The sequence below is a fragment of the Podarcis gaigeae genome, assembly GCF_964106915.1.
Source record: "Podarcis gaigeae genome assembly, chromosome: 4".
In the NCBI taxonomy this organism is placed as follows: Eukaryota; Metazoa; Chordata; class Lepidosauria; order Squamata; family Lacertidae; genus Podarcis; species Podarcis gaigeae.
In genome coordinates this window covers 78588939-78615755 of record NC_139677.1, presented here as the reverse complement: position 1 = coordinate 78615755, position 26817 = coordinate 78588939, and the positions used below count along the sequence as shown (strand labels likewise).

Here is a 26817-nt window from a genome sequence, read left to right as displayed (position 1 = left end):
GATGTAGTCTCCTTCACCAATTAAATTTGCCAATTCAAAATAGTATACTATTTGCTTAACAGTGCATTATGTGATATACAGAATACAAAAAAGACACTTTTCTTTGAGAGAGAGAGAGAGAGATTATAGTCTTAAAATATAGTACATTCTAAAAATCTGTGCATGGAGAAGGAGTTTGGCAGACATTCCTCACCTAAGTTTTGAAGGAGCCTACTTGCCGCAGGCTTCTCACTCTTTGGAAAGCAAACAAAGTGCTCCTGAGTGGCCTGCTCTTCATACCTCCTTGTGTAGGTTCCATATCCAAGTGCACAACCCAACCTTTGGGTGCCTTGGAACATAACCCCAGCGTAAATGGGGAGCTGCCTGCGGTCCTTAACATTATTTGCTACCACTGCAATAAGGGGCTTGCTCTCACCCTTTCCTATGTGCCTCCTGGTGTTTTCTATAGTGGAATTCCTGTTCACGTTAGACAGCAGCCCAAGGCAGAACCTGTTCTTATTGTTCGACGGATCTGTAAAGCCATCTATCAGTATGCTTCGCGAAGAGGCCTGGAAAGTCTCTCCGACTCGGTTGTTGAGTTCATAGTACGCTACCGAACACCAGTGCTGCGGCTCCTCATAGCAAACGGGCCGGAAGTCTGGAAGGAAAGTCAGGAATGAAGAAAAGAGGCAGGGCCATCTCTTCCCTCACAACAATATGTCTAGTCACATATGCTGTCAGGAGTTGCCTCCATGGCAAATTCCTTTTCTTCCTAATCTTCCAGCTACATCATTCCAAAATACTGTTAAGTGTAAATTCAGACAGCTGGAAGGTACTGGTTCTGGCTGTAGTAAATGACAAGAGGGATACTGATCAAGGGGGTGGAGAAACTGACCTATGAGGAAAGTGTTTGATAGTGTTTGGGCACCTTGAGGTGAGCTTTTATGCCCCCACCATGTCATCTGATTCTACCCTGATTAACTTGGCATGATGTGTATTCAGCAAATTTGTCCTGAAGTGGATCTGATCCTTCTGTGCTCATAAAATGCAATATATTGCTTTTATTTTCTGATTGGTGACAGCCCCACCATTAAGTACGGTGCACTTCTGACACTGCTAAAGAGTGCCTGACAATTCATCAAATCCACCAGCCTCAAGTTGAAGGCTGCAAGTCACTATCACTCCTACCACATGGCAAAAACAAGGAGTAACTCATGTCTTGAAGCAGGTGGAATAATTCTGTTCTGATTTGAATTATAGCAACTCAGGAAAGGGGTCTAAGGGTTTGCAAAGCACCCTGAAAATATCTATCCACTTGCTGAGCTGTGGAATGGAAAGGGCAAACACGACTTGAGCAGCCTTTGGAAAAGGAACAGAGGCTAGAACAGAAAGCATTAGAGTGGCTTTGTACATTACAAGGTAAGATTTATGGCAGATGTAAGCAGGCACCAACGCATTTGCTTTCCGCTGCACATTGTAAGTGTGATGTTCCAAGGAGAACTGGACCATTAGCACGTCCTCTTTTCAGATGTGATAATATGGTGATAAATGAAAAAGCGAGGTGTACTTTGGCACCTCCTGTCTCCTATGTGTTGAGGAAGGATGACTGCAGCCTTACTCACCACTGCAACTCGAGACAGTAACAGGTGCCTTCAAACTTCAATATATCAAAAATTGTAAGCAGTTCCAATAGTCTTATCTCAAAAACAATGTTATAGAGATGGTTAAGTTCAGAAAAGGACAAATGCATTAATTAACCATCACTTTATCAAAAAATAAAAAGTGGACTTAGCTTACAAAACCGCATCTGTAATCAGGAACACGGAAAGCAAAGTGTTTTAGATTACAGGGCAGGAGGTGGCACACACATTGATTTGGAAAGCAGCGGGTAGTGAAGTTATTCTTTGCTCTCTCAAAATGTAAGCTCTCACAGCTTTTGCAATAAAACTGATAGGCAGTAGGTTTAACTCAAAGAAAAGTTATTTGGGCAATATCCTGGAAAAATCACTGCCAAAGGATGCTGCACGGCTTCACTTCCTTACCTGCTGAAGTGGGATTTCGGATTATGTATGCCTCATGCTGATGCATGGCAAACAGATTTAGAAAATATGGGGCGTCTCAACAGCAGCAAGCCTATAGGGGCTGTTTGGATAGGCCATCAGGCCTATCAGATACTAACCAATGGAATAGTGGTCTAATCTGCCTTAGTCTGTGGAGATTTTTTTTATTTTTTAAATGCTTTAAAGGAGTGCCTCATGCGGCCCTGGAGTTGGTGGGATCATTGGTTGTCACATACATAGAAAGCACGACCTGAATATGGACTAGAATGTTTCTGCTTCCTTGGGCTTTCATTTATCAGTCGATTGGTTGTTATCTAAGCTCAGAGGTAGCCTTCAAACAACTAGCTAGTTTACCAACATTCCAGCCACATCAATTAGGACCGTTCCAATAATACTGTATTCTAGTGGTTCAGCACTGGAAGCAATTTTGTTAAGCATCACTTTTAATCCAGGTTAAGGATTTGATCCCCCCCCCCCCCCCCCGCTGTCAGAGGCCTATAAATCAGGCATAGCTCAAGTCATATCCCCCTAGAAAACGATACAAGTATTTACATACTTTCAGGTTCTCCATCGGCAGATTTACCTCCATTGGGCAATGACAGGACTAACTGGTTCTCTGCGGTTGCATGTATAGAGCGTCCATGGTGGTTTCCTGGCGTTTCTCTCACGTTGTAAGGCGGAGGTGGCGTTTCGACTAGAGAGGGGGGATAGAAAAGGAGAAAGCTACTGGGACTGCCATTTCATTAACTGACTAGTTTACGTTCACTGGAGAAGGACCAAAACCTTCTGACGTAAACTGAATCCGTGTCTCATCCAAATTAAAATGGATTTTCAAGGGTTTTTGTTTCAGATGAAGGATCAGACACAGGGCCCAAGATTCCCTTGTAAACATTTTGACAGTGCACATCACATAAAATGATGAAAGCAATACAACTGCCAGCGCCAAAATTGTATGGACTGTACGCTTTCGTATGAACCAAATACCACACGAAAGTTGATATTCCATGTCCCCAAAAAGGTAAACGGTAAAGGACCCCTGGACAGTTAAGTCCAGTCAAAGGGGACTGTGGCGTTGCAGCACTCATCTAACTTTCAGGCTGAGGGAGCCAGTGTTTATCCACAGACAGCTTTCTGGGTCATGTAGCCAGCATGACTAAACCGCTTCTGGCACAACGGAAACCAGAGCACACGGAAACGCCATTTACCTTCCCACTGCAGTGGTACCTATTTATCTACTTGCACTGGCATGCTTTCGAACTGCTAGGTTGGCAGGAGCTGAGACAGGGCAACGGGATTTCACTCCATTGCGGGGATTTGAACCGCCGACCTTCAGATCGGCAAGCCCAAGAGGCTCAGTGGTTTAGACCTTGGCGCCACCCGCATCCCTCTTGTCCCCAAAAGAGAAGTCACTGTAGACCCATTCATCAGCACTGGAAACATGTTCAGGGAGACTGCCGCTTATTTATTTTTTACCTGTAAGTTGATAAGGACTTCCTGGTGTAGAGGAACTTCCGGGGGAGTCAGGGTAGCTCATGCTGCTAGGGGACTGAGAGAACATGTGGGGGGACGCCGGGAGAGGGGGGCATGGAGGATGCTGGAAAGAATCAGGGTAGGTCGCGTTATGAGGCATCAGTGGCTCACTGTGAAGAGACGCGTTCCGGAATTTGGCAAGGAGGCTGAGGTGAGGGTTGAACTCACTATGTCTTGGAACCAGAACTGGAGGCAACACTGGAACAAGAGGGAAAACATGTGCGGCGTTAAAAGCAGTTAGGGGCACAGTTTGAACTGGTGTCAGGCAGTTTCCCCATCTGCTTCTCTTGCCCAATTAGTCTGGAAGCAGCTCTCCAGAATCTCCTGAACCTTTCACTTAAGAGACGATTGAATCTGAGATCTCCTGCAGCAAAGCACGCACCACACCACTGAACTGTGACCTCTCCCTAGTTACATGAGATGCCACTCCCGAGATCTGGCATGTCAGTCACGTTACCAAACTTTCATGCAAGAACGTATGCAATTCCTGGAAAGGAGGGGGGGGGGCATGCAAATTCAAATTAAATAACATGTGAGTGCATATTAGGAATTTCACAAGTAGAGACCTGCGAAAATTCCTTGTCCTTAAGGCTGCAAAAGTCTGGAAATTGGTGGGCGAAAGACACTGAAATCTCAGAAACCACAGGTGGTGGAGGAAGAAAGAAGGAAGGAAGGAAGGAAGGAAGGAAGGAAGGAAGGAAGGAAGGAAGGAAAGAAAGCACTACACAGAATTTTCAGTGGTGCAAGTAGCAAGGCTTCAATGCAGTATCTGAATCACCTTGGCATACATATTTTAAAGACAAGATTTAGAGGGTACAAGATCACAAATAACAAAACATATTTATTCTAAGTATCCAATTAATGTAATTATTCAGAAAATGTAAATTACAGTTTCCCAAGTTCTACAAACTGATAAAAGTAAAATCATGAATGCGATGCGATTAATATTCTAAACTTCAGGTCAACAAATAGAGAAAATGTGCAAAAACATGCTATGTATAAAATGGGAAATGAGGCTGGCTGGGAAATAACTGGCTTCCACACTAGCAAAACAACAACCACAAGAGAAAACTCTACTGGATCTATCCCATCAGAAACAAAGACCACTGTATGACAATAATAATATAAGGGTGGCGATTAGGGAAATCATACATATATTTGGAGAATTTTACCATTATACATGAAAAAGCCACCTTCCCACCACCGCAAATGGAGGGGGTCTTTAAAATAAAAACCCACCCATTCCACATTTACCAAAAGTTGACAGAAATTTGAAAGGTCAGGTATTACAGAAGTCAGAGAAACTATTATATCTTCATAGGGCAATAAATCTCAAGGGCCAGATGGAATTACCCCCGGAATATGATAATGCTTTCTTTTCGACATATTGTTAACTCCATTAACAGATGTAATAAAAAATACATGAGAACAGAAGATTTGTTGACTCATGGGTCTAGAGAAACGCTGGCAGGAGATCTATGACTGATCTCTCCCAACATTTCCCCCCACCCAATCAAACCCATCCACAGGGAAGAGGGAGTGCTAATTTGACTAAGAAAGGGGTATGGGACTTGGAAGAAGTGTTTTCAAGTCTCCCTCCCCGAATTATTTTCCCCAATCTAATTCACAACCTGCCCCTGAAGTTACAGTTGGCCAGGAAGGAGAACAATACGAGGCAAGCCAGGAAAGGATCCAAGGAATGAATCATCATATCGACCAATATCATTATTAAATTTATGATTACCAGGTGATGGCAACAGTATTAGCAAGGAGGTTTGAAATAATTATAGGACACAATATTCATTTTCCCCCTGCTCTTCAGCAACACCCAGGTTGCTAGACTAAACAGCAACACCCAACTTACATATATCACTGGTAAGGCAGTCCCTGCCCTCAGGATTACTATCTAAAATACACAACATGAAAGGGAATGGGGTTGGGAGGAAAGAGGAACATTGTAGTGTCCTTCCGTGGGGGAATGTGGCAGTCACATGGCTCCTTGGCATGATGCTATGTGTAATGGTTCTAGGGGTTGCTCGTGCGTAACCCGGCTGTATCTCCCCGGCTGGGTGCAAACACCTGGCTGGGTTGCCAAAGTGAACCTTTTCTGTCCGGACAGCCACTCACCCGTGGCTGACTCAATCGCTGGCAGAATCCGTCAGTGGGCGTTTCTTAAACTTCTTCCAGCAAAGAAGCTCTTTGACGCCTAGTCTCCTCCTACTCTCTCTGTGCGAAAGCCTTCTGCGCAAGGAGGGTGTGGGCAGTGGAGGACCCCTACTCTCCCCGCTGGTCCCTGGCAAGGAGTCATGGGACCACTTCGCTGCTTCCCCCATCTGCCACCCTTCTCCACTGGTGCTACGCTGATTCTCTTCCCCAGAAGATGGGCTGCTCCTCCCGATCCCTGGACGCTCTCTATAATCCCTCTGGCTTTTGCTCTCTCCCTCCAGCACTGATGGCAGTTCCCTGACACTATGCTATGATAAAATGTCATTTGGGGGCATTTAGTGGGGATGGTTTTTTTGGGGGGGGGGAATGGACACCCAGAAGAGCTCTGTTGCTGCTGCCAGATTGCAGCAAAAGAGAAATTTTTAAAAATTATTTATTTATAAGAGAGAAATCACAACCACTTGCATAAGGTCCCAGGTTCAAATCTCCAGTTAAGAACTGGTAAGTGTCCCCTGTCTCAGACCCCAGTGTGCCTCTGCCAATCAGGGTAGGCAATGCTAAGTCAAATGGACCAATGGTCTAACTCAGTTAAGGGCTTCCTGTGAACATACCCCACTTGAATCTTATTGAATAATCTTAAACTCAAGATACATAAATGCAAAAATGAAAGGGGTTTTCCGTGGCTATATCTGCACTACACTGCAAGTGAGCCAATGGAAGAGATTGGCTGAAGGACAAAAACACATCTTCTTGCCATAAGAACAGATGTAATTATTGTTATTTTGGTGGAAAGTCCATTGGACCAATGCCACAGTCAAACAATATAATTTACTCAAGAGTGGACAATTTTATTGCTGAGTTAAACAGATGTCAAACAGATAAACAACTATACAACTTTCCAAACACAACTGAAGGCAGGCCTGTATTGGGATGCCTTTTAATGTTTGATGTTAAAACATTAACATCCTAGGTGGGTCAGAATTATGTAGTGAAACAAAAGCCTCCATTTCCCTCCCCACTATCCTGTGCAACCAATAGGACACATGAGATTACACAAAATTAGGGTTTTTTATCATGTTTTTTAAAAGATATTAGTTGAAGATATCAATTTTAAAAAGTATTTCCAGACAGGAACTTAGGTTAAATTCCAAAAAGCTGATACATGAGGTGCATAAATAACTTTGGTAGAGACTAATCAGGAACTGCAAAGCAATCAGGAAAGCAGGTTGAGCATTTTAGAGGCCAATTCCCAAAACTGTAGCTGAAGATCCATATACAAATACACATCGTCCATTGATTCATAACACTCAAACGCACATCATTTCCAGATTTGGGCATAGCCTCTGCCCATAGTCTCAGAGACCAGGTACAATCCATGCTTTCTCTCTTATGCTCCTCCAGTGCCCTCTTAGAAGAAAGGGCAAGAACTAGCAAAACAAGGAAGACCAAAAGCATAGGCTGTTGACTGCTTGGCAGAGGAGCCTAATTCCAGAAGCATTCAGGTTAGGCTGATCCCTGAACCAGTCTTGTGTACTGGTTTCAGAAGGTGAGGCCGGCCAACATGGTAAAGCCCAATTATCCTAGCAATGTGAGAGAAGGTGAGCTTATTTGGGGCCTAATCCTCTCCAAATCATTAACAGGATTTTCCAAACCTTTCAGAGTGCAGGTGTGACAATATTGCAGGACAAAAAGGCTCTGTTAATGAAATGTCTCTTGTTTGTTTTCCTGTGCTTCCTCCTACAACATCCTGTCATGAATTCCCATGAGCTTCCACAGTACCAGCGAGGCAAAAAGCAGCTGGGAGGACATAGATTGGGTAAATGGTGTCAGGGTACCCCAGCAAAGGGTTAACGAGTCCATGCCCAAGGGGTGCTTTTCAATGGATACCTACATATTGGGTGACTGATGAATTATTCCTTGCATAGCATCTAGTATGGCTTTAAGAAAGAAGCTTTTTTAAAAAACCACCTTCTGAAGTTTCAGCACCCTGGACAAGTACAAATATGAGCAAGAACCACGAGAGAGAAACCTTTGGAGAAAGAAATGCCATTAACTGCACCTACATTCCAGGAATCCGCTACCACAATGGCTTCTTTTCACACCTGATTTGTGACTTTAGGGCAGCACTTGAAGGAGGAGACAAGAGTTTGCAAAACCACAGCAGCAAAGCCAGTTAAGTTCCACTGTGCCAAGCTGCACTTGAGGCAAAGCAATCATTTGTCTGCTTCATTCAGTGCAGAACAGAAGCACAATCCAAATTTGCCATGGCACATCTGCCCAATTTAGGGTAGCTCTGTAACTACACAGAACATTATGAGCTGAGTTGCAAATTATTTCATTACATGACCACAGCACTGTTCTAACAGAGCAAGTTTAACTTGTTGTGTGATTTACACTGAGAGAGCAGAGGGGAATGGTTGAATCTTACCTCCCCAGTGGAATGTTCCCAATCCAATCCCCAATTCTTGACATTTTTTTTTAATACAACATATGGCAGATATGATCACAGATCTCCAGAATCTCGTCTAGTCTCCCCTTTATTTTGGAAAATGTGTCATGTATTTCTCTTCTCCTATTATTACATTTTTACAGGATGTTTTAGAATTGGCATGAATTTGTTCAATTTCAATTGTTTTATGAGTCTGTATATTTGCAAGGTTGCAAGAGACTGTTGTTAGCTACCCTGGGCTCCAATCAGGAGGAAGGGCAGGGTATTTAAAACAAAGAAACAAATCACTAAATAAAAACAAAATTTTGCCTTCTCATCAGTGACTCTGAACTTGCCTCACACACTTAAAAAGAATAAATCCCATAAATAAAAACAAACGCTGTATCACAACAAATCACAGCGGTCAAAAAATTCATACTGACACAGCTTATTTCACCTGATGGCTTTTAAGAAACCATGATGTTTGATTGCTAACACTGTCACAAAGTAGCCTTTAAGATTACTTCCAACCCATGTTTAGTCAGATTCATCACAAGATTTAACAAGGCTGTTTCTATCCTGAAGCAGCAGAACTTGGTTCCTGGTTAAAAACAGCAACGTAGATTTCTCAGTAGAAAACTGATTCAGTTTTCTTTCTTCATCAAGGAGTCTATATTTTCCTCTTATTCTTATGGTTTCATAATGAGATTTCTTAAAAAATATGAAACCCAATGCAGTGGTAGCCTTTGCATCAAAATTTATTTTTAGATTGGAGAGCGTGCAATGCTCTGGGATCTACTATCCAAAATGTTTTCTCTGAAATTTCTCTGAATATCATAATTTAATCTTAGATCCCAAATTAGCACTTTTGTCACCTGAGAACAACTTTAATCCTCTGGTTCCATCTCCAACCCTAATCTCTTTTCTCTTAAAGGTAAAGGTAAAGGTACCCCTGCCCGTACGGGCCAGTCTTGACAGACTCTGGGGTTGTGCGCCCATCTCACTCAAGAGGTCAGGGGCCAGCGCTGTCCGGAGACACTTCCGGGTCACGTGGCCAGCGTGACAAAGCTGCATCTGGCGAGCCAGAGCCGCACACGGAAATGCCGTTTACCTTCCCGCTGGTAAGCGGTCCCTATTTATCTACTTGCACCCGGAGGTGCTTTCAAACTGCTAGGTTGGCAGGCGCTGGGACCGAGCAGCGGGAGCGCACCCCGCCGCGGGGATTCAAACCGCCGACCTTTCGATCGGCAAGTCCTAGGCGCTGAGGCTTAAACCCACAGCACCACCTGCCACCTTTTCTCTTAGCTGCTGCCATAAGATAGCTGCCAAATGGGAAACAGGGGGAAATGTTACTTTGCCTTCGCAGTATGCACGCATATAGGGAAAAGCAATTTTGGAACGCATGACCCAACGCAGGAGAGTTGTTAATGGACAGGCGAAGAGACAAATTTTTAGGCAAGCGGTCTTTGTTCATTGGTCACATCCATAAGTCAGCCCAGTTGTTACAACACATGTATCTCTCTGGAGATTAATCAAGAACTTTATCATGTATGTACCTTACTGTTACTTTTTGTAACCGACAATCCAATAATAGGCACTCCATGTGTTGTTTTTATGTTTATGGTATTACTGTTGAAACATAGGTACTTTTTTAATTTATTGGGATGATTTGCTTACCTGGGGTCTCCACACGCCGATAATGGTAAGGATTAATGCACACTTCTTTCTGCTTTGAGCCAAACGGGAACTCGCAACATTCCAGTGCTTTCAGTTCATGGTGAGACTGCAGGTCAGGCCAGCGCCACACTCTGCAGTAGATGACATGGGGCAGCCCTTTGCGATGAGATACTTGCAAGCGCCCATCCAAAGACCGCGGGATTGTCACACACTTGCTGGGCTGCCCGGGGCAGCTGAGCGCCCTCTCCAGTTCCTCCATGGCTCCCTTCTTCTTCTTTAGCTTCTTCACCAAGGAGTCAACAGCCTTTTCCGCCCACTTCTCCTCTTCATCTCCTTGCTTCCAGCCCAGCAGTCTCTTCACAGCCGGGCTGGTGAAGGAGAACAAAGAACTGATCGAGGTGCTGGAGTGCATATGAATCAGAGATGATACGTATGATTGCAAAGCGAGACCCCAGATATGTAGCTCTTCCTTTTAAAAAAAAAAAATGTGGCCCAAATTTCGGCACTGGGGGGAAAGCTGCTTTCAAAATCAGGCTCGTCCACACATATCCTAGGTGTTCTTAGAGATATTTCATCGCAAGTGTCTTCCAATATCGAACAATTCTGCAATAAAACAACAATGTTCTGTCAGACATAATACAGATCCTTTTTCATCTCTCTTTTTAAAAACTCACCTTGAAACAGAACCAATTTTGTCTTTTTGTTTTTCTGCTTTTGTTCACTAAAATAAAGAAAGACAGCATCTTTCTATATATCACAACCAGACTCTGCAGCACTAGCAAAATTCAACAGGCACAGGATTGCAGCCACTTTAAAATAAACTTTACTCACTATGTAAATTACTATAAACTGGGTATGGTTAATGTCTTTTCTCATAAAAACAAAAGCAGGGAGAGCCAAGAAAAGATCTTGGAAACACTATAGTTCTGCCTGTGAAGTTGCTAACCCAGTAGTACCACATCTTTAGGTATCTAAAAGCCCACTGGATTGAATCCAACAAATCCATTTCATTTGCACAAGGATTTCCACTTCTGCAATGGAACTTCTCCCTTTCCTCTCCAGATCTACTCCTGAGTATTACGATGCAATACATGCAACAGAGAATAAACGTGTAAAAAAATGGCACTCTTTTTATTATGGTGGAATGAGAATTCCAAGGTTATATTAGTGTTAATCTGGGTCCTGCTGCACCTACATGTGCATCACACCCAGAAGTTATAATATTGTTATGGGTTGGCAGGGGGCAAGGATCCCCTAAAATTCCTGGGTGCCAGGTTAGCCCCATAATTTCTGAATTTAGTAAATGTGTTGGTTTGACCAATGGATTTAGCAAGGCCTAACAGATAAGTCAAGCCAGCTTTCTCAGGAGATTGGCTGAGAGGGGCCATCAAGGAAGAAAAACACATGATCACAGTCATTGCCCTGACAAAAGGTGGGGCATTCGGTCTCAGACAAGAAGGGGGGTGGAGTCCCTCCCCCAACTGTGTGTTAACTAGCACAGATTTCTGATGACTTGTTGACGCAACAGTTAAAAAAGAGCTAGAGGGAATCTATACTATTTCTCTTAGGAACTGGTAAAGCTGAAGGAGCATTTCAGTCTTAAAATTTCACTTTGTGTTCTTGGCGCTGTTTCTAATTTCAATGCGAGCCATTCTTAGTAGCTGGTCTTTGGAGGAAGATCTTACGGAGGCACTAGTACTTTTATCAGCCTTGCCAATTTACAACGGGCAAGAAGATGCCTGTGGGCTGGGAGAAAAAAAGACTCTGATGATGACATGACCACTTGATCGAGAAGAAGAATAAAAATTCTGTACTGCTCTGTATGAATAGTAGACGTACACTGGTGACGTGCCCTTGACAGGGAGCAATGCAGGCAGACTTAGATAATTTTAGACTCTGGACTAAATGGCATTATTGTGGCCTCCCTCTTTAGATGGTAATTCAAAATGTGGTAGGGCTGCCTTGATGCATTTAGGGGGCCTTCTTCTCATTCTGCTGAGCAGGCCCTGGACTGCAGATCCAAAGTCCTGCCCCGATGGCACCAGTCATCAATACACCAGTTTAAATAAGTGGGCCAAAGCCATTTCCAAAGACCTAAGGCCCAAAAGCTTTACAAAAGTCAGCTGGCAGTGACTTCTAAGCCACATGGCCACTATGGAGAAAGCTTCTTCCTCATGCTCACCAGTTTCACTGATCTCACAGGTGGACAAATGAGAAGGTATTCCACTGTTGATTTTAATGTGCAGGCAAGAGGGGTACAGGCACTGTAGGTTCTTTGAATAACTTGTACCCAAGCTGTTTAAAGGCTTTAAAATGTTAGAGCCACCACTTCAAATTGGTAGAGCATGAGACTCTTAATTCTCAGGGTTGTGAGTCTGAGCCCCATGTTGGGCAAATGATTCCATGAAATTGGGAATGGAAGCAGAGTGGGAAACAATTTGGCTGGTACAACAATGGTGTCCCAAGATACAACCACCTAACTGCCCCATGAGGGCTTAGGGGGCTGCATTTCAAACCAGCTGAAGCACTGCAGCCGTCAAAGCTTGGTGTGACAAGTACACAGATTATTGTGCCATCTCTGAAAGCAAGACTCCAAATTCCTGGAGCTGCGATCTGTCTGCATTTCTGTATTTGCCTGTATAAATCTACTCCTCTCACTGTAGGAACACGAACATGTCTTCATTCCACCGAAATATTCATTCACATGCAATTATTTATTTATCTGTTCGAGAAAACACATATCCTTCCATTCTGCAGTTGAAAAAGATTTAAGAAAAAATTACAGCGCTCAGGGAAGATTATATCGTTTGAAAGCAAAACAATGTTTCATAAAAAACAAATTAAGCAGCAGCAAAAGGCCAACTGGAACCAATTAAAAACCAAGTTGAGCTTCAGGCTATTAAAAACCTAAGCAAGCAAATTAAAAGCTTGTCTTGATTCCTTTCTTTCAAAGCAGTTCTGACCAGGAGGCAGAACATAGGCTATGCCAGCTAGGGCAACATCTGGAGGGCCAAAGGTTCTCCACACCTGCCTTCAGGAGTGGGAAGGATGGTTTGGGAGGAGGCAGTTCTTTAGTGGATATTTGTCACGCATCTTAACACTTCAGACAAGACAATTTGGTGATAGGAAGTCCACCCGTCAGCCTCCCTTCTTTATCTCAGTCACACTCAAAAAATGTTGTGATGGAAGAAGGAGGAGCTGTGCTATTAACTGGGCAGAGCTAAAGAGTAAACCAATGGTGCAAAAAGGAGAGTAACAAATCTGTCTATCTGTATGAACTTGAGGGTACAATACTAGACACAGGTACCTGGGAGTATTCCCCACTCACTTCAGTGAAGCCCAAGTCCAACCAAAACACATGCTTGCCATTTTACTGTTAGACTTCTTATCTGTTTCCTGATTAAGTTAATGTAACTTTATAGCCAGGCAATCACCAGATCTTAAAACTAACATTTCGGAGTGCTGTCTTGTGGTTCCCCCACCTCTGCTTCCCATTTAAAACAAGGCTTTAAATAAACATTGTTATCTCTTTCGGTCAAATTAAATAAGTTACATGTGACATCAGAATGACTCTGCAATGCTGTTACTGCTGGTGGGAGATAATACCAGGACATAGGCATTTATACAAAAATAATTATATTTTTAAAAATAAGCAGGCTTGCTGTTTGATGCAAATGAAAGGGAGTGATTTTTACTAATTACCTAAAACAAAAAACCAGCAGTGGCCCATCTAAGCATGAACAGAATTAAGAGTCTCTCAGAAATGACAGTAGTGATATCAATAGACATTTTTCAAAGCCATGCCACTGGCAGTGAGAGAGTCAGTGTAGTTTATTGTTGTTTTGATATGAGAATCCCATGTATAAATCTCTTCTTGGCTATGACATTCCCTAGAAAGGTTCAGGAAGTCTCCCAGGGCCTATCTTTCCCTCACAGTGTTACTGCAAGGATAAAATGAGATTCCTCATATAAGATCACTGTTGGGATCAAACTGTAATGATAAATAATAAAAATGGAAACACTTTGTGGTACAGCCACAGTCTCAGGAAGATTCTAGCATCAGGTTTTCTAAAGCGCTTAATACAAAATGTTACTCAGCAGCCTAGCCTGAGTGTTCCTCTGGAATTGCTGCTCCATTTTAAAAGGCCTAGCCCTGCTTTCTGCTTGGGTGATGCAAAGACATATACTCATCAAGCATAATGCATAATTTCAGGGTTGGAATTACACTGAAGGCCACCAAGGGCAGTCACCAACACTGATCCTCCACACCTGGGAGGGGGGGACTTAGCCAAGTGGCCCTTATCATATTCTAGGATATGGTGCGCCACAGTGAGTCAGCACAAAGGAGCAAGATACACCATCTGCATAATAGCACCAGTGGGAAATAAATGACAGCAACAAGATATTAGATAGTTTGAGCAAAACTCGATACTGACGTGCTTTAGAGATTATTTTCTCACAGATGATGTAAGTCCCTGGAAGAACAAACAGTTTTGCCTTGCTGTTCCTTTGAACTTAACAGAGGTGACACGACCCTGCAATCTGCAGGAACAGAGTTCAAGCCTTGGCGCATACGAGTTGTACAATGCAAAACAAATCTTGAGGTCCATACTTGTGAAGTCATATGCTTGAAAGCAGTGGTTCTCAAACATTTTCCCTCTGGACTGCCTTGGTGCATTGGGACAACCTTGCACAACTTTCAGGAAGCAGGCCATAGAGACTGAGAAAGCTATGTTGGATTCCAGTGCAGTGCATCTGCCAATGACATAAATGCTGCACCAAAAAGGCACTGAATAGAATAGTATTGTTCCAGGCTCCAGGAGCTTATCCAGGGTTCAGTTTCCTTGGAATGAGAGACAGTGGAGATTGTGGTGTCTATATGGTTTATTTACACATATGTACAACCTGAGCCTAGGGACACGGGTGGCACTGTGGGTTAAACCACAAAGCCTAGGGCTTGTCGATCAGAAGGTCGGTGGTTTGAATCCCCGTGACGGGGTGAGCTCCCGTTGCTCGGTCCCTGCTCCTGCCAACCTAGCAGTTCGAAAGCACATCAAAGTGCAAGTAGATAAATAGGTACCGCTCCGGCGGGAAGGTAAACGGCGTTTCCGTGCACTGCTCTGGTTCGCCAGAAGCGGTTTAGTCATGAAGCGGTTTAGTTTAGCTGTACGCTGGCTCCCTCGGCCAATAAAGCGAGATGAGCGCCGCAACCCCAGAGTCGGTCACGACTGGACCTAATGGTCAGGGGTCCCTTTACCTTTACCTTACAACCTGAGCCTACGATAGAGAGGCTCACAGCATTTACACCCCAAATGTTCTTGCTTCTCCCATACAGTATTCACAGTCTTGGAATAAAGGAGAAATCAAGCATGGGTCTGCCTCTCTGGTTGCTGCCTGCTTCGTGCCCAACTCACACACACTCTGGCTTTTGTTTTTCTCACTACCAGTCAGGTGAGGGAGGGGCCCACCTATTTGCTATTTGCCCTCTGGCACAGTGCTACTTATTTTGTCATACTAAGATGGTCCTTAGGACTATTAACTCACACACAGAAGAATGGAATCCTCCGTTCGATTTTTAACCATGCTGGATCCAGGACTCACGAATTAGAAGGGAATCAGGCAACACACAGACTACCCCTCACCAAACCCACAACAGTATAGAATAATGGGCTGGGACTAGTATCTTTGTAGTTCTTGAGCTGAACAAAATTGCAGTCCATTAGATTCTAGCAGTAGAACTGAAACAGTGGGCTTTTTTCTTATTATCTACCCATATATATCTGTCTAGACAGGCCTCTCTCGAGTCTGTGGATTGATTTGGCACTTTCGGTGACATTGAGACCAGTGACATCATCCAGCAGCCTTTTTCTATCTTGGTATTAAAAGTCTCACTTGTTGTACTGCCATACAGATAGAATGGAAAAAATAAAACGTTACTAGCCCTGTAAAATACCCATTAGCTCACCCATAAAGAAGAGAACACCCTGTGCCTTTAAAAAAAATAAAAATCAAAGTTTCAAAATCTACACACACACACACACACACACACACACACACACACACTCCAACAAGTACACCACTTATACACTTGTGTATTTATTTAAAGCATTTTCACTCCACTCTTCAACCAAAAAACAACTAAACAGCTCCTGGAGGAGCTTACACATATCAGTAATAAGTCACCTCCTGTTCTCAGGCTTACAACCTGAAATACATGACACAAAAGGAAAAGGGATGGGAAGGGAGAATGGGGGGGGGGGCGAGCATTGGCAATGCATTCATCATCCTTGTACACTTTGCTACCAAGCATAATACCTAATGACTCCCTATCCACCCTGCATGGTTCCATCACACATTTTCTTTGTTGTAAATGCTGACATTGTGCACCCACATTTCTCAGGGGCACAACAAAACTCCACTGGTAAACCACTGGTTTCACAACACTAAGAGTTTGCAGTTATAATTACAAGCAGACAAAGTGGACAGTAGTGCCTATCCCAAAACAGTCTCTAAACCCAAACAGAAAGCACCCCTACAGCCCCGCAAGGCTGCTTCTATGAGACAGCACCAAAAACTTACACCTACTTTTTGTCCCTCTTGCCAAATTCTGACTAATCTTTTAGATCTCCTGGCACAAACATTCTCAGGCAGAGAACAAGCCCCACACCTTCATCTAAAAACATTGGTGTGCCCTCAGTTCCTCATTCTTGGGTTAGCTGATAATCATCTTAGTGATCCATCAATAGTAACTGCAAAAGATCAAGCCACAGCAAGGCTAGTGAGTGTTTACTCACACAAAACAGTATTCCTATAATATTTCAGTTTTTACATTTGCAGAGGTATTTTCAGAACATAGCATTGTGGTGCCCACAAATATTTTAGTTAATAGCTATTTGAGCATGTTTTAGTTGGCATCCTTCTCACAGTCTGTGATTGTCACGCTGTTTTTTCCCCAACAACAATTCCTGTCTGCTTGAACTGCTAGAAAACAAGTGACTTGACACAGTCCAGAGCATGCGGAGGTTCTCCTTTGGGCCAAGCAAAGCTGGCAGTCTTTCTGGCAACTTCTACCTCTTGAAACAGCTCTCCTTACATACATCTATTTATAAATTTGTAAAATAATAGGAAAAATGGCTGTTTCAGGTTGTACAGCGCGAGAAAGAGGCAATTTCAGCCAGGAATGGGAAGCCTGTGACTCTCACTTACTGTTGGGACTCCCATGTCCCATCATAACTGACCACTGGTCATATTGGCTGGGGCTGAAGAGAGTTGGAGTCTACCCACACTATAAGCTCTAAGGGACAGGAAGATAAGAGTGCCAAGTAGGCGGGTGCCAGAGGGACAAAGGGAAGAGGATGAGCTGGACAGACTAGATCTGAAGTCACCTAGAGACCAGCAACAGAAGTTCTGAAGACAGTTCCTGGAGCAAGGTTTCTGAACTGCAGAGGCTACTCCATTAGAGCACATGAAGCACTGCCCCACCAACCTCATTCTTCCCTCAGCTAACCCCCAGCCTGCTTCCTTTCTTACTTAGAGCCAGTCCAAGGACTAACCCTGTCTATCTGCTCCTTCCTCCTTAACCTCAGTGCAGCTCTTGTAGAACTCAGCAGGATGGGGGACAAAACAAGAATTAGTTGGCTTTGCCTGCAACTGGCTCTGGCGCCACCTTCTGTTGACCTCCATGCCTTCCGCACAACCAGTCCACTGAATCTAATAACAGAGGAGCATAAAGAATCCTAAGTGATGTCCAAATCTCAAAAATCCTGTTAAATCTATGAAGTTGGCTAAGGCCTTAGGTGCAATCTTCCAGTCTTATATGTAGAAACGTAAGTGACTTCAATAGAAGCTAGAAGCAGCTGCAGGGAAGACTAGACCAAGCAAGGTTTTTTTTGGGGGGGGGGGGTTAAGTTGAAAAGGATTGTGCTGCATATCATTAAGTAAAGTTGGTGTATATATGCAATGTGAGGCCACAGTAAGATGGAACTACTCCATGCCTTTCTGGACCTTGGCAGCTATTGGGTCTTCTGCAACACAGAGAGAAATTATCCAGTGCAAATGGAACTACTGAAAAATGCTGCCTTCTGCCCACAATATACGACACAGAGAAATAGGAATTATTTATTTCTAGCCAGTACTGCATTGCATCAGACCAGCCGTAATGTGGCACCTTAATATCACACAAGATGAGGATGATCACAGCGAAAGACATCACTCCACATGTTTTTGTAAGCAATATCTGTCCACCGGGCAGCAACAGGGTCACTGTGCCATTGAAATGGCAGAATTTCTGAGGGAGAGGCCATGTATGTTTCAGGTAGCTCTCGTGTTCACTGGCAAGGCCCACCTGTGCATCTTAAAATGATGCATAGCATGTCGTTTCCAGTTAAGGACCATGAGGCTTTCAGCTGGGAGACGACAGACACTATGAAATCCAGCAAGAAAATAATGTCCTGTGCATAATTTATAGCTAAAGAAAAGCACTGCAGATCTTTGCATCTGAAAAGAAGTTGTACGCAACAGTTATTTCCTTCCCTTTTCCCAAGATAAGGTTTTGCCTGCTCAGATGTTTAGTTCTGGGCTACTAACATACTTTGCAATAAGTGAAAGTGGTCAAAATTGCAAATGGACAAATTTCAAAAGCAGCTACAGAGCGTATTCGAACAAAGTTCCTGTACAAAGAGGCATTAAAAAAATGAATATTGGTGATGTCTTGACAACTGAATATTTAAAAGAAGAGGGGGGAATATATGACAGGCAATAAAGTGACGTTAGTAAAAATTGCTAAGGTTTCTCTGTCAAGCCTAGCAGCACAAATGTATTTGGAACAATCCACAGATAAGTTTGGGGTTTTTTTAAGTGCTATGATGTGATTTTGTGCAAGTCCTGAGCATTTCAACATGCCATTCTCAATGTAATGGTATGCTATAATTCCAAACAAACTCAAGCTTACCCACCAGAACTGAGCAGCGTGCAACTGCAGGCACATTTTTACTTCTTCACAGTAAACCAAAGTTTGAAACTATGGCTTACTGTGACGTATGAACCAATGAGAGATGGGGCTCAGTCTCCTGTGACACCTAAATAATGCATCCGTTTCTAAATACAATGTTGTTGTCTGTGGGTCTCCTCCATCAAAGTAGTATAGAATACATACTCAGAATGAGCTGGAGGGAAAGCTAAAAATAACAGGAATGCAAAGAACCACCTTGATAGCTCAATGCAAAATACAATACGGAATCTAGCATTTGCCTACATTAACATTAACAATTGTTTTCATATAAAAATGAGAGGACAATGAGTTTTTCGCATGAGAGAACAAACCCATAACCCTTCAATAAAATTTTCCCCAACCAGATGATTGCCAGTGTGTTGGACTAGAACACCTATTAGCACCTTCCTGCCTCCTTTTCTTGAACATCTGGCCTGTGATATGTTCTAAGTCAGCCTTTCTCAAACTTGGGTCCCCAGCTGTTTATTGGACTACAACTCCCATCAACCCTGACCATTGGTCCTGATAGCTAGGGATGATGGGAGTTGTAGTCCAACACCATTTGGAGACCCAAGTTTGAGAAAGGCTGTCCTAAATAGTTAAGGCACTTGTCTACTTTCTTTCCTTTTCATTGCAGTCCTCACTCTATAATTGCTGCTGTTGTTTTTTTACTTAACTCAAACCCCAATCAATGCACAAACCAAGTGAAAGGTCTGAAACACAAATGCTATTTCTGTTGCTCAATATAACTATTTATTCCAACACATTATTGCTTATTAGCATGTAGCTGGATGGTATCTAAAAAGGAGAAAAAGAAAGAAGCTCCCCAATTTACACTAAAACAATTAATTCTATTTCATCTTCCTGTCATTATATCTCAAATCTAATTAATATAAGCAACATCTTCTTGCAGGGCATAGGTTCAGTTTAACCCTCTGCATTATTTAACTGGGATTCAAAAACCCTGGAACCATGTACTAATATAAGTACACGGTTGCAAATATGAATAACGTGCAATGTTACTTCTATATCTCAGTATCAGGGCTTCCTGTTTCCTGAATGGAGAACCGGGTTATCCTTATGTAAGGGCCAACAGAATAAATGACAAAGAGTGACATGGAAATATGTTTCCAAATCAGGATTGGTATACACAACAAACTTCCCCTCCCTGCTGGACAGGTGCCTGTGCTGTCACATCCACCTGCGTTGGCAATCTGCTTGGGTGCGGAGGCTGAATTAAAGCTCCCCATCAAGAGAGGTGGAAAAACAGGTGATTGATGCTGCCAGAGTTTAGTGGGCAATGAGGAGGAGATAGGAAACCTTCACCTCTGTTTTTAACTAACAGCTGTTTATAATTATGCCTGAACCCAGACAAAATGTTGCTAGTCTTTAGGGTGCTTTATTAAAAGAAGCTATCCTCAAGCCATGGTTTATGAAGTTGGCTTGTTTCCCTAAACCAGAGTTAGCCAAAAACATAGCACTCCCCAAAAGCTTGTGAACAGCTACAACTCCTGTAATCCCCGACTATTATTGCCATGCTGGCTGTGAATTGTGGTCCGCAACATCTGAAGGGCACCAGGTTGACAACCTCTGCCCTACACCATGGTCATTTTGAGACATTGTACAGTGGTACCTTGGTTTAAGAACAGCTTAGTTTATGAACAACTTGGATTAAGATCGCTGCAAACCCTTGGATTAAGAACGCTGCAAAGTAGGTGTTTTGGTTTGTGAACGTTGCCTTGGAAGCAGAATATGTTTCGCTTCCTGTCGAGTGTGTTCCATTTGTAAATTGAGTCCCCCACTGCTATGGGAAAGCATGTCTTGGTTTAAGAACATTTTGGTTTAACAACGGACTTCTGGAACAGATTAAATTCGTAAACCAAGGTACCACTGTATGTATAAGTGACAAATAAATAATAGCAATACATAAGATTAAGCACAGCTTCAGGTTTACAGGCAGCAATAAGCTGTCAGTGACTGAAATGGAAGCAAAGCTTCTGATCACTGCAACAACTCCAGAAGCTGGGAGGAGAGGCCAGAAGCCCAGGGTGCATGCATGCAACACTGAACTATACTTTAGAGTTGTGCCTGAATCAGATTACATTCAGATGCTACATTCCTCTCCTCCAAAGCATGATTTGATCAGGCTGGAGCAACAAACCTAAGCACACCCTTCTCCTTTCATCTCTTCTATCACACATCCACTTCTCATGGAGCTCACCAGTGACTGGATACTAACCCCAGATAGCAATCAAGGTGCAAATGAAGGACTGATAGCAGTGTCTAGCTCCCTTCCAGCCAGGGGCCAAGATGTATTTGAGGAGGAGATGGTCTGCCTGAACTGATTTAGCAAAGGGGGCTTTCGAAGAGATAGCATGGAATCATTAATTTTAGGAACAAAAGGAAAGAGATTGGGCTACCTTCGAGATACAGATAAGGAAAGAAACATCTCAGCCCCCTCTTGACTAGCAAACAAGAAGGAAACTGTTATTAAATTGTCCTCCCTGAACCTTAGCAAACTTGTTTCAGTCATGCATTATATTTGGACATAAAAGCAGCGTGTAGTTAATAGTTAAGGCACTGGAATAAAAGGCACTGGAATCAAATTGGGAGACACTGAATCTCTGGGGTCAATGGCATTTTTATATCTTTCCAAGGGTTCAGGCTTCCAAAATGAAAGTGAAGACTTCTGCAAGGAGCACAGCCAAGTCCTGGCAGCCAGTGGGGCATAAGTCATGCCTGTGTGTTGGACTAGAGCTGTGGAGCCCCACATTCAAGTCTCTATACAGCCATGAAGCTCACTGGGCAATCATGGACCTAACTTACCAGGACAAAATGATGATAAGATACAATGCTGCTTTGAGCACCTAGAATGGCAGGTTTTTTTCAATGTAATAAATAAGTTTGGTGCAAACTGAGAATTATTTCAGACACAATTAAAAGGGGGCAGTGGAAGAGTGAGAGCCTGAACAAATTTCTTTATCTTGTATCTCTTTCCTAGTAAAGTAAGGACATATTCCTGCTGCACAATGTATTTTGAATTAGGTAGGCAAGCGTGTGAAACAGGAAGTGCAAGTCTACCTTCCCTCTCCTCTGCTTATCATCATGTTTACTCCCAACTCAGATTTGGCTTAACACCTAACTCCCAGGTGTGCCCAAGTGGAGTTCCTTCACCCAAGGAACACACCTCCACTTTCGGGGAGGTGCGAGAAAGACCAGGACCAGAGCAGCTGCATGTAATAAGAAATCATCCTGCCAGCGATACAGAGCTTGGAAAAGCTCCATTCAGTTGAGTCACCAGCAGAGTAAGCGCATCCTTCTCCTGCCTTCCCTGAAGCTGAAACATCACATAATAAGAGAACTAACCACAGTGTGGTCCTCACCACACAACTTAGTCATGAACCGCAAGTTTGCAGTATGTTTCCACAGCTTTTCTCAGCATTACGTTGTCCCAGCTCAAGGCAAAAGTCTGTAAATATTGCATCTTTAAAGCTCACATCCCCATTTTGCCTTAAAAAAGGGAGAAGATTACCAGTGTTACCAATGAACAATCTATGGCCCACACTGCAGAACTGTCAGTACGGACCAACGTGTCCCAAAATAAAATATGGCGGGGATAATTTGCAGGTTGCTTTGAACCCCATGTAGCACTACAAGGAAGTCTATTAGAGGAGTGACCAGTGTGGTGACCTCCAGATTTTGCTGGACTCAAAGGCTGGTTGAGACTGATAGGAGAAGTAGTCCAACAACATCTGAAGGATATCAAATTGGAAACAATCCACTGGGAATCTACAATGAACTGTTTTCCACATGGGCTCCATTAAAATTAATGTGAGCTGTTCAAGAGCACGGATTAGTACCCAACAATGACAAAAAGTATATCTGAGCCTTATCTCTAGTATTTGAAATTAAGTGTATTTTCCGCAGCCAATTAACCCAATGTTCTCTCGTATAACATATGGAACAGAACAATGCTATAGCCGCATTCTCAGAATTAGTCCCATTGTTTTCAGTGGGGCTCATTCTCAGGAAGCCGTGTGCAGGATTGCAGTGTAAGAAGACACAACATACTAAGACATTCAGTTGAAGGCATGTTCATTTTAAAGGTCAAACACAAATCAGCCCAACAGCAGCAGCTTTGGCAGCAGCTGAGGCAATTATCAAATCAGAAAGAAGAGCTCTGCGTGGGCGGACTATAAAGATAATCTGAATGGTGACCATTGTTCTACCCATTGCTCTGGGATATACTGCTCTTAAAATAATCTTACTGCAGTACCTTTAGATTGCATTGCAGAAGACAATAGCTGCTTATCCCCAAAGACTGCCTTTTAAAAGCATGTATTTACAGGCTTCACTGTGACATCTCTCTCTTATCTACAGTGTCCTTCCTGGACAGTCACAAACCTGATTACATTCCAAGAAACCTGCATATCATTTCCAGACTATGAGAAAATCCATTCCCTGAGGGCATGCTACCCCACCTTAGAATATGATTTTGCCCTTTAGAATATGAGCATTTGATTATGCATGTATTACTTCTCTATTCGTAGAAAGGGGGAAGTTATTAACTATGAAATGGAATGTTTAGCGCTGGGAACAAGCCTGAAAACACTTAGTAGCTACAAATTCGTCACTTCCACGCATATCAGTAACAGGAATAAAGTTGGATATTTTTTAAAAAGCACCACAGCACCTGCAATTTACCTTCTCTCCAACTTCAGGACAATACCAATTTTGGGTTTCATCCATCAATGGCTGCCAGTGACTTATTCTTTGTAAGGCTTTGGTTTGGACATGGCCATTTAATTTTAATAACTTATGTTTTACACTTTGGCCCAAAATTCCCTTTAAAGGTTAAAGGGACCCCTGACCATTAGGTCCAGTCGCGGACGACTCTGGGGTTGCGGCGCTCATCTCGCTTTATTGGCCGAGGGAGCCGGCGTACAGCTTCCAGGTCATGTGGCCAGCATGATTAAGCCGCTTCTGGCGAACCAGAGCAGCGCACAGAAACGCCGTTTACCTTCCTGATGGAGCAGTACCTATTTATCTACTTGCACTTTGACGTGCTTTCAAACTGCTAGGTTGGCAGGAGCAGGGACCGAGCAACGGGAGCTCACCCCGTCGCGGGGACTTGAACTGCCAACATTCTGATTGGCAAGTCCTAGGCTCTGTGGTTTAACCCACAGCGCCACCCGCGTCCCTTCAGATGGTGACAAATTCTAGGTGGGTAACCTTGTCAGGCTGCGATGTAAGAACATTAAGAAGAGCCTGCTGGATCAAGCCCATCTAGTCCGGCATCCTGTTCTCACAGTGGCCAACCAGATGTCTGTCCGCAAACAGCATTTGAGCACAAGACCACTCTCTCCTACCGTGGTTTCCAACATTACTGCCTCCCAGCTGTGTAGGCAGAGCACAGCCATCATGGCTAGACATCTTCCCTAGTGCTCTCTTTGTCCAATTCTCTTTTAAAGCCATCTAGGTTGGTGGCTGTCAGTCCCCTTTGGAAGTGAGTTCCATAGTTTTAACTATGCACTGTTGGACACACCTACCAGGGAGTAAGTCCCAGTGAAGCTTACTTCTGAGTAGACATGCATGAGATCATACTGCAAATCTTAACCTCAAACTGGGGCCAAGCAGGTTGGAGGTATTATGCTTATGGTACAATAAATCTAATCCATTTTTAAAGAGCCACTTTTATTTTGATGATGATGTGGGTAGTCTTTAAAGTGCTCCTTTGTTTTTGATGATGAGCCTGTGCGGATACATTTTCATCAACAAAATGTATCCATAACGTAAGAAATTAAAAGATTATTTTTATTGTTGTTAATAAAAACACGTAAGAAGTTAAAAAATGAACCGGATTCACTTTTGATTCGCTAAGGAGAGAAAGGAATCAAAATACAAGAGACTGAGGAAGGCTTGACAGCGTTTAACCAGCCGTGAAAACGTTTCGCCTGGCGACCCTCCTTCCCATCACAATGCCGGCGTCAGTTTGTCTCCTGTCTCTAGTCTCTCCTCCCAAACCGCCTTTTCGCTGCCTTCTGCAAGGACCTCACGTTGTAAACTTAAAAAAGTAGCGAAGTGGCGAGGGAGCGAGCGAGCGGGAGGGGAAGATAAAACGGAATTATTCCGGCGGGGAGAGAGAGAGAGATTCGCCCTTAGCACATTCCCTTTACTGGCACAAAGAGTGTGAGCTTCTACAACGATGCCAACAAGGAGCAGTGGCAGCAGGTTAATAATAGACGAGGGCGATGTCACCGCGCGGTCAGTTTACACTACACTGTTTTGTTGGTGATTCCGGTTCCAGAGCGAAGCGATCGCGACGGCTTCGCGCGCCCTTCTGTTGATAACGGGGGTTACCCCGGGGGGGGGGGGACGCCCGGCAGACCGGCTCCCGCTGCGCTCACCACGACTTACTCTCGAGTAGGTGCGCGCAGGGTTGCAGCCCGCCACGGGAGAGAGCAGGCAAACCATGCGTGCCAATCCTAGGCATGTCTACTCAGAAGTAAGGGCCACCGAGGTCAGCGGGGATTACTCCCAATAAAGGGGGCACGGATGGCAGCCTAAGCATCTCTCCATGTATTTTATGCATTCATTATAGGTACAAGATAGACGGGTCTCATCCAGCATGGTCAAATGAGAGGTACTGTGTGTGTGTGTTCTCGCGCGCGCGCGCGCATCCACACATACACGCATCATCGCAAGTCCCTTCGAGGGGCTGGTTCAGGGCTTAGCACCTTCTGCTGAGCCGAGGTTAGGCAGGATGCAGCTCCCGCCTCAAATGTAATGAAGTGCAATGCAAAAAAGAAACATGAAAAGCTTGCAAGCAGCAGCTCATCTGAGGGAGGCTGCAGACAGCAAAAAGTCGGGAGAGCAGAGTTCAGACGAAGAGCCAAAAAAAGAAAGAGAAGGAAATAATATTTAAAAAAAGAAAACCCCGGGCGGGGGTGGGGAGAAAGTCTGCGGGTGGAGATGCCAACTCCAGCCAGTTTTGTGTTTCTGGCAGGGCAGGGGAAGGAAAGCCTAAGTTTCTTACCTGCCCGTGGGGCGAACGCCTCTCCTTTTCTCCCTAGCCCGCCGTCTCCCTGCCGGCGGCTGCTGGTGCCCTAACTTCTCTGGAGCGAGTTGCTCTCGCTTAAAAGAAAAAAAACAAACACCTCAAGAGTACTCACCATGCAAAGGGACGCGGCGGCAGTAACCCGGCGGCGGCAGGGGCCAGCGCGAAAGCAGCAGCAGCGAGCGAGCGAGCGAGCAGGCAGCCTCCGCCGGCGTCAGTCAGGCGGGAGCCTCGCAGCTTGTATTAGTGCGCCGACCTGGAACCCGGCCAGGAATCCCTTCTCTCTCTTTCTCTCTGGCTGGCTGCTGGCGGAGTCTGGCTGGCCCGCGAAGGCGGGAGAAGGGACGGGGGGGGAGGGGAAGGGAGGGGTGGCAGCGCGAGGAGGGAGGAGGCAGGTCCTCCTGGCTGCTTGGCTGACCCTGAGGAGCAAAGCGAGTGCTTTCGCTTTTGTTTGGGTGGCCCCTGCCTCTCCCCAGGTGGCCCCCTCCCGCCACCGCCTGTGCCATGCAGTCACTAACCCTAAAGTCCTTCCCGGCTCTACCATTAGGCAGAGAGTGGGGCTGCCATCTCAGGCAACTGGGTTTGGGCAACTGAAAGGACTGGAAGTTATGAGATATTTATTATAGATATGGAAGGGACCCCACGAGGCATCTAGTCTCATGCAATGCAGGAATCTCATCCACACAGGTAGCCATCCAAGCTGTGCTTAGAAACCTCCAAGGAAGAAGAGTCCACAACCTCCCAAGGGAGACTGTCCCTCTGTTGAACAGCTCTTACTGTCAGAACGTTTTTCCTGGTGTTTAGTCGGAATCTCCTTTCTTGTAACTTGAAGTAATCATTTGGGTTCCTTCTCTCCAGGGCAGGAGAAAACAAGCTCACTCCATCTTTCATATGACAGCCTTTGAGATATTTGAAGATTGCTATTATATCT

The 26817-nt window shown here is 44.1% G+C and overlaps 1 protein-coding gene across 3 annotated transcripts in view; it reads right to left on the bottom strand.

Annotated features, from left to right (window-relative positions):
* SMAD9 (SMAD family member 9) overlaps positions 1-26216 on the bottom strand; it is a 38879-nt gene extending 12663 nt beyond the window's left edge. For 2 of the 3 annotated variants that reach the window (XM_083736946.1, XM_083736944.1), the window contains exons 1-5: positions 26002-26216; positions 9841-10443; positions 3513-3767; positions 2623-2733; positions 416-637 (exon numbers count right to left, since the gene is read on the bottom strand). In XM_083736946.1, the coding sequence (XP_083593072.1) occupies positions 416-637; positions 2623-2733; positions 3513-3767; positions 9841-10252 (1000 nt within the window). In that variant the 5' untranslated portion in view covers positions 10253-10443; positions 26002-26216. Of the gene's footprint in view, positions 1-415; positions 638-2622; positions 2734-3512; positions 3768-9840; positions 10444-25865 lie in introns of all 3 variants that reach the window. The other variant, XM_083736945.1, reaches the window with a different exon arrangement.
* Positions 26217-26817: the final 601 nt, after the last annotated feature.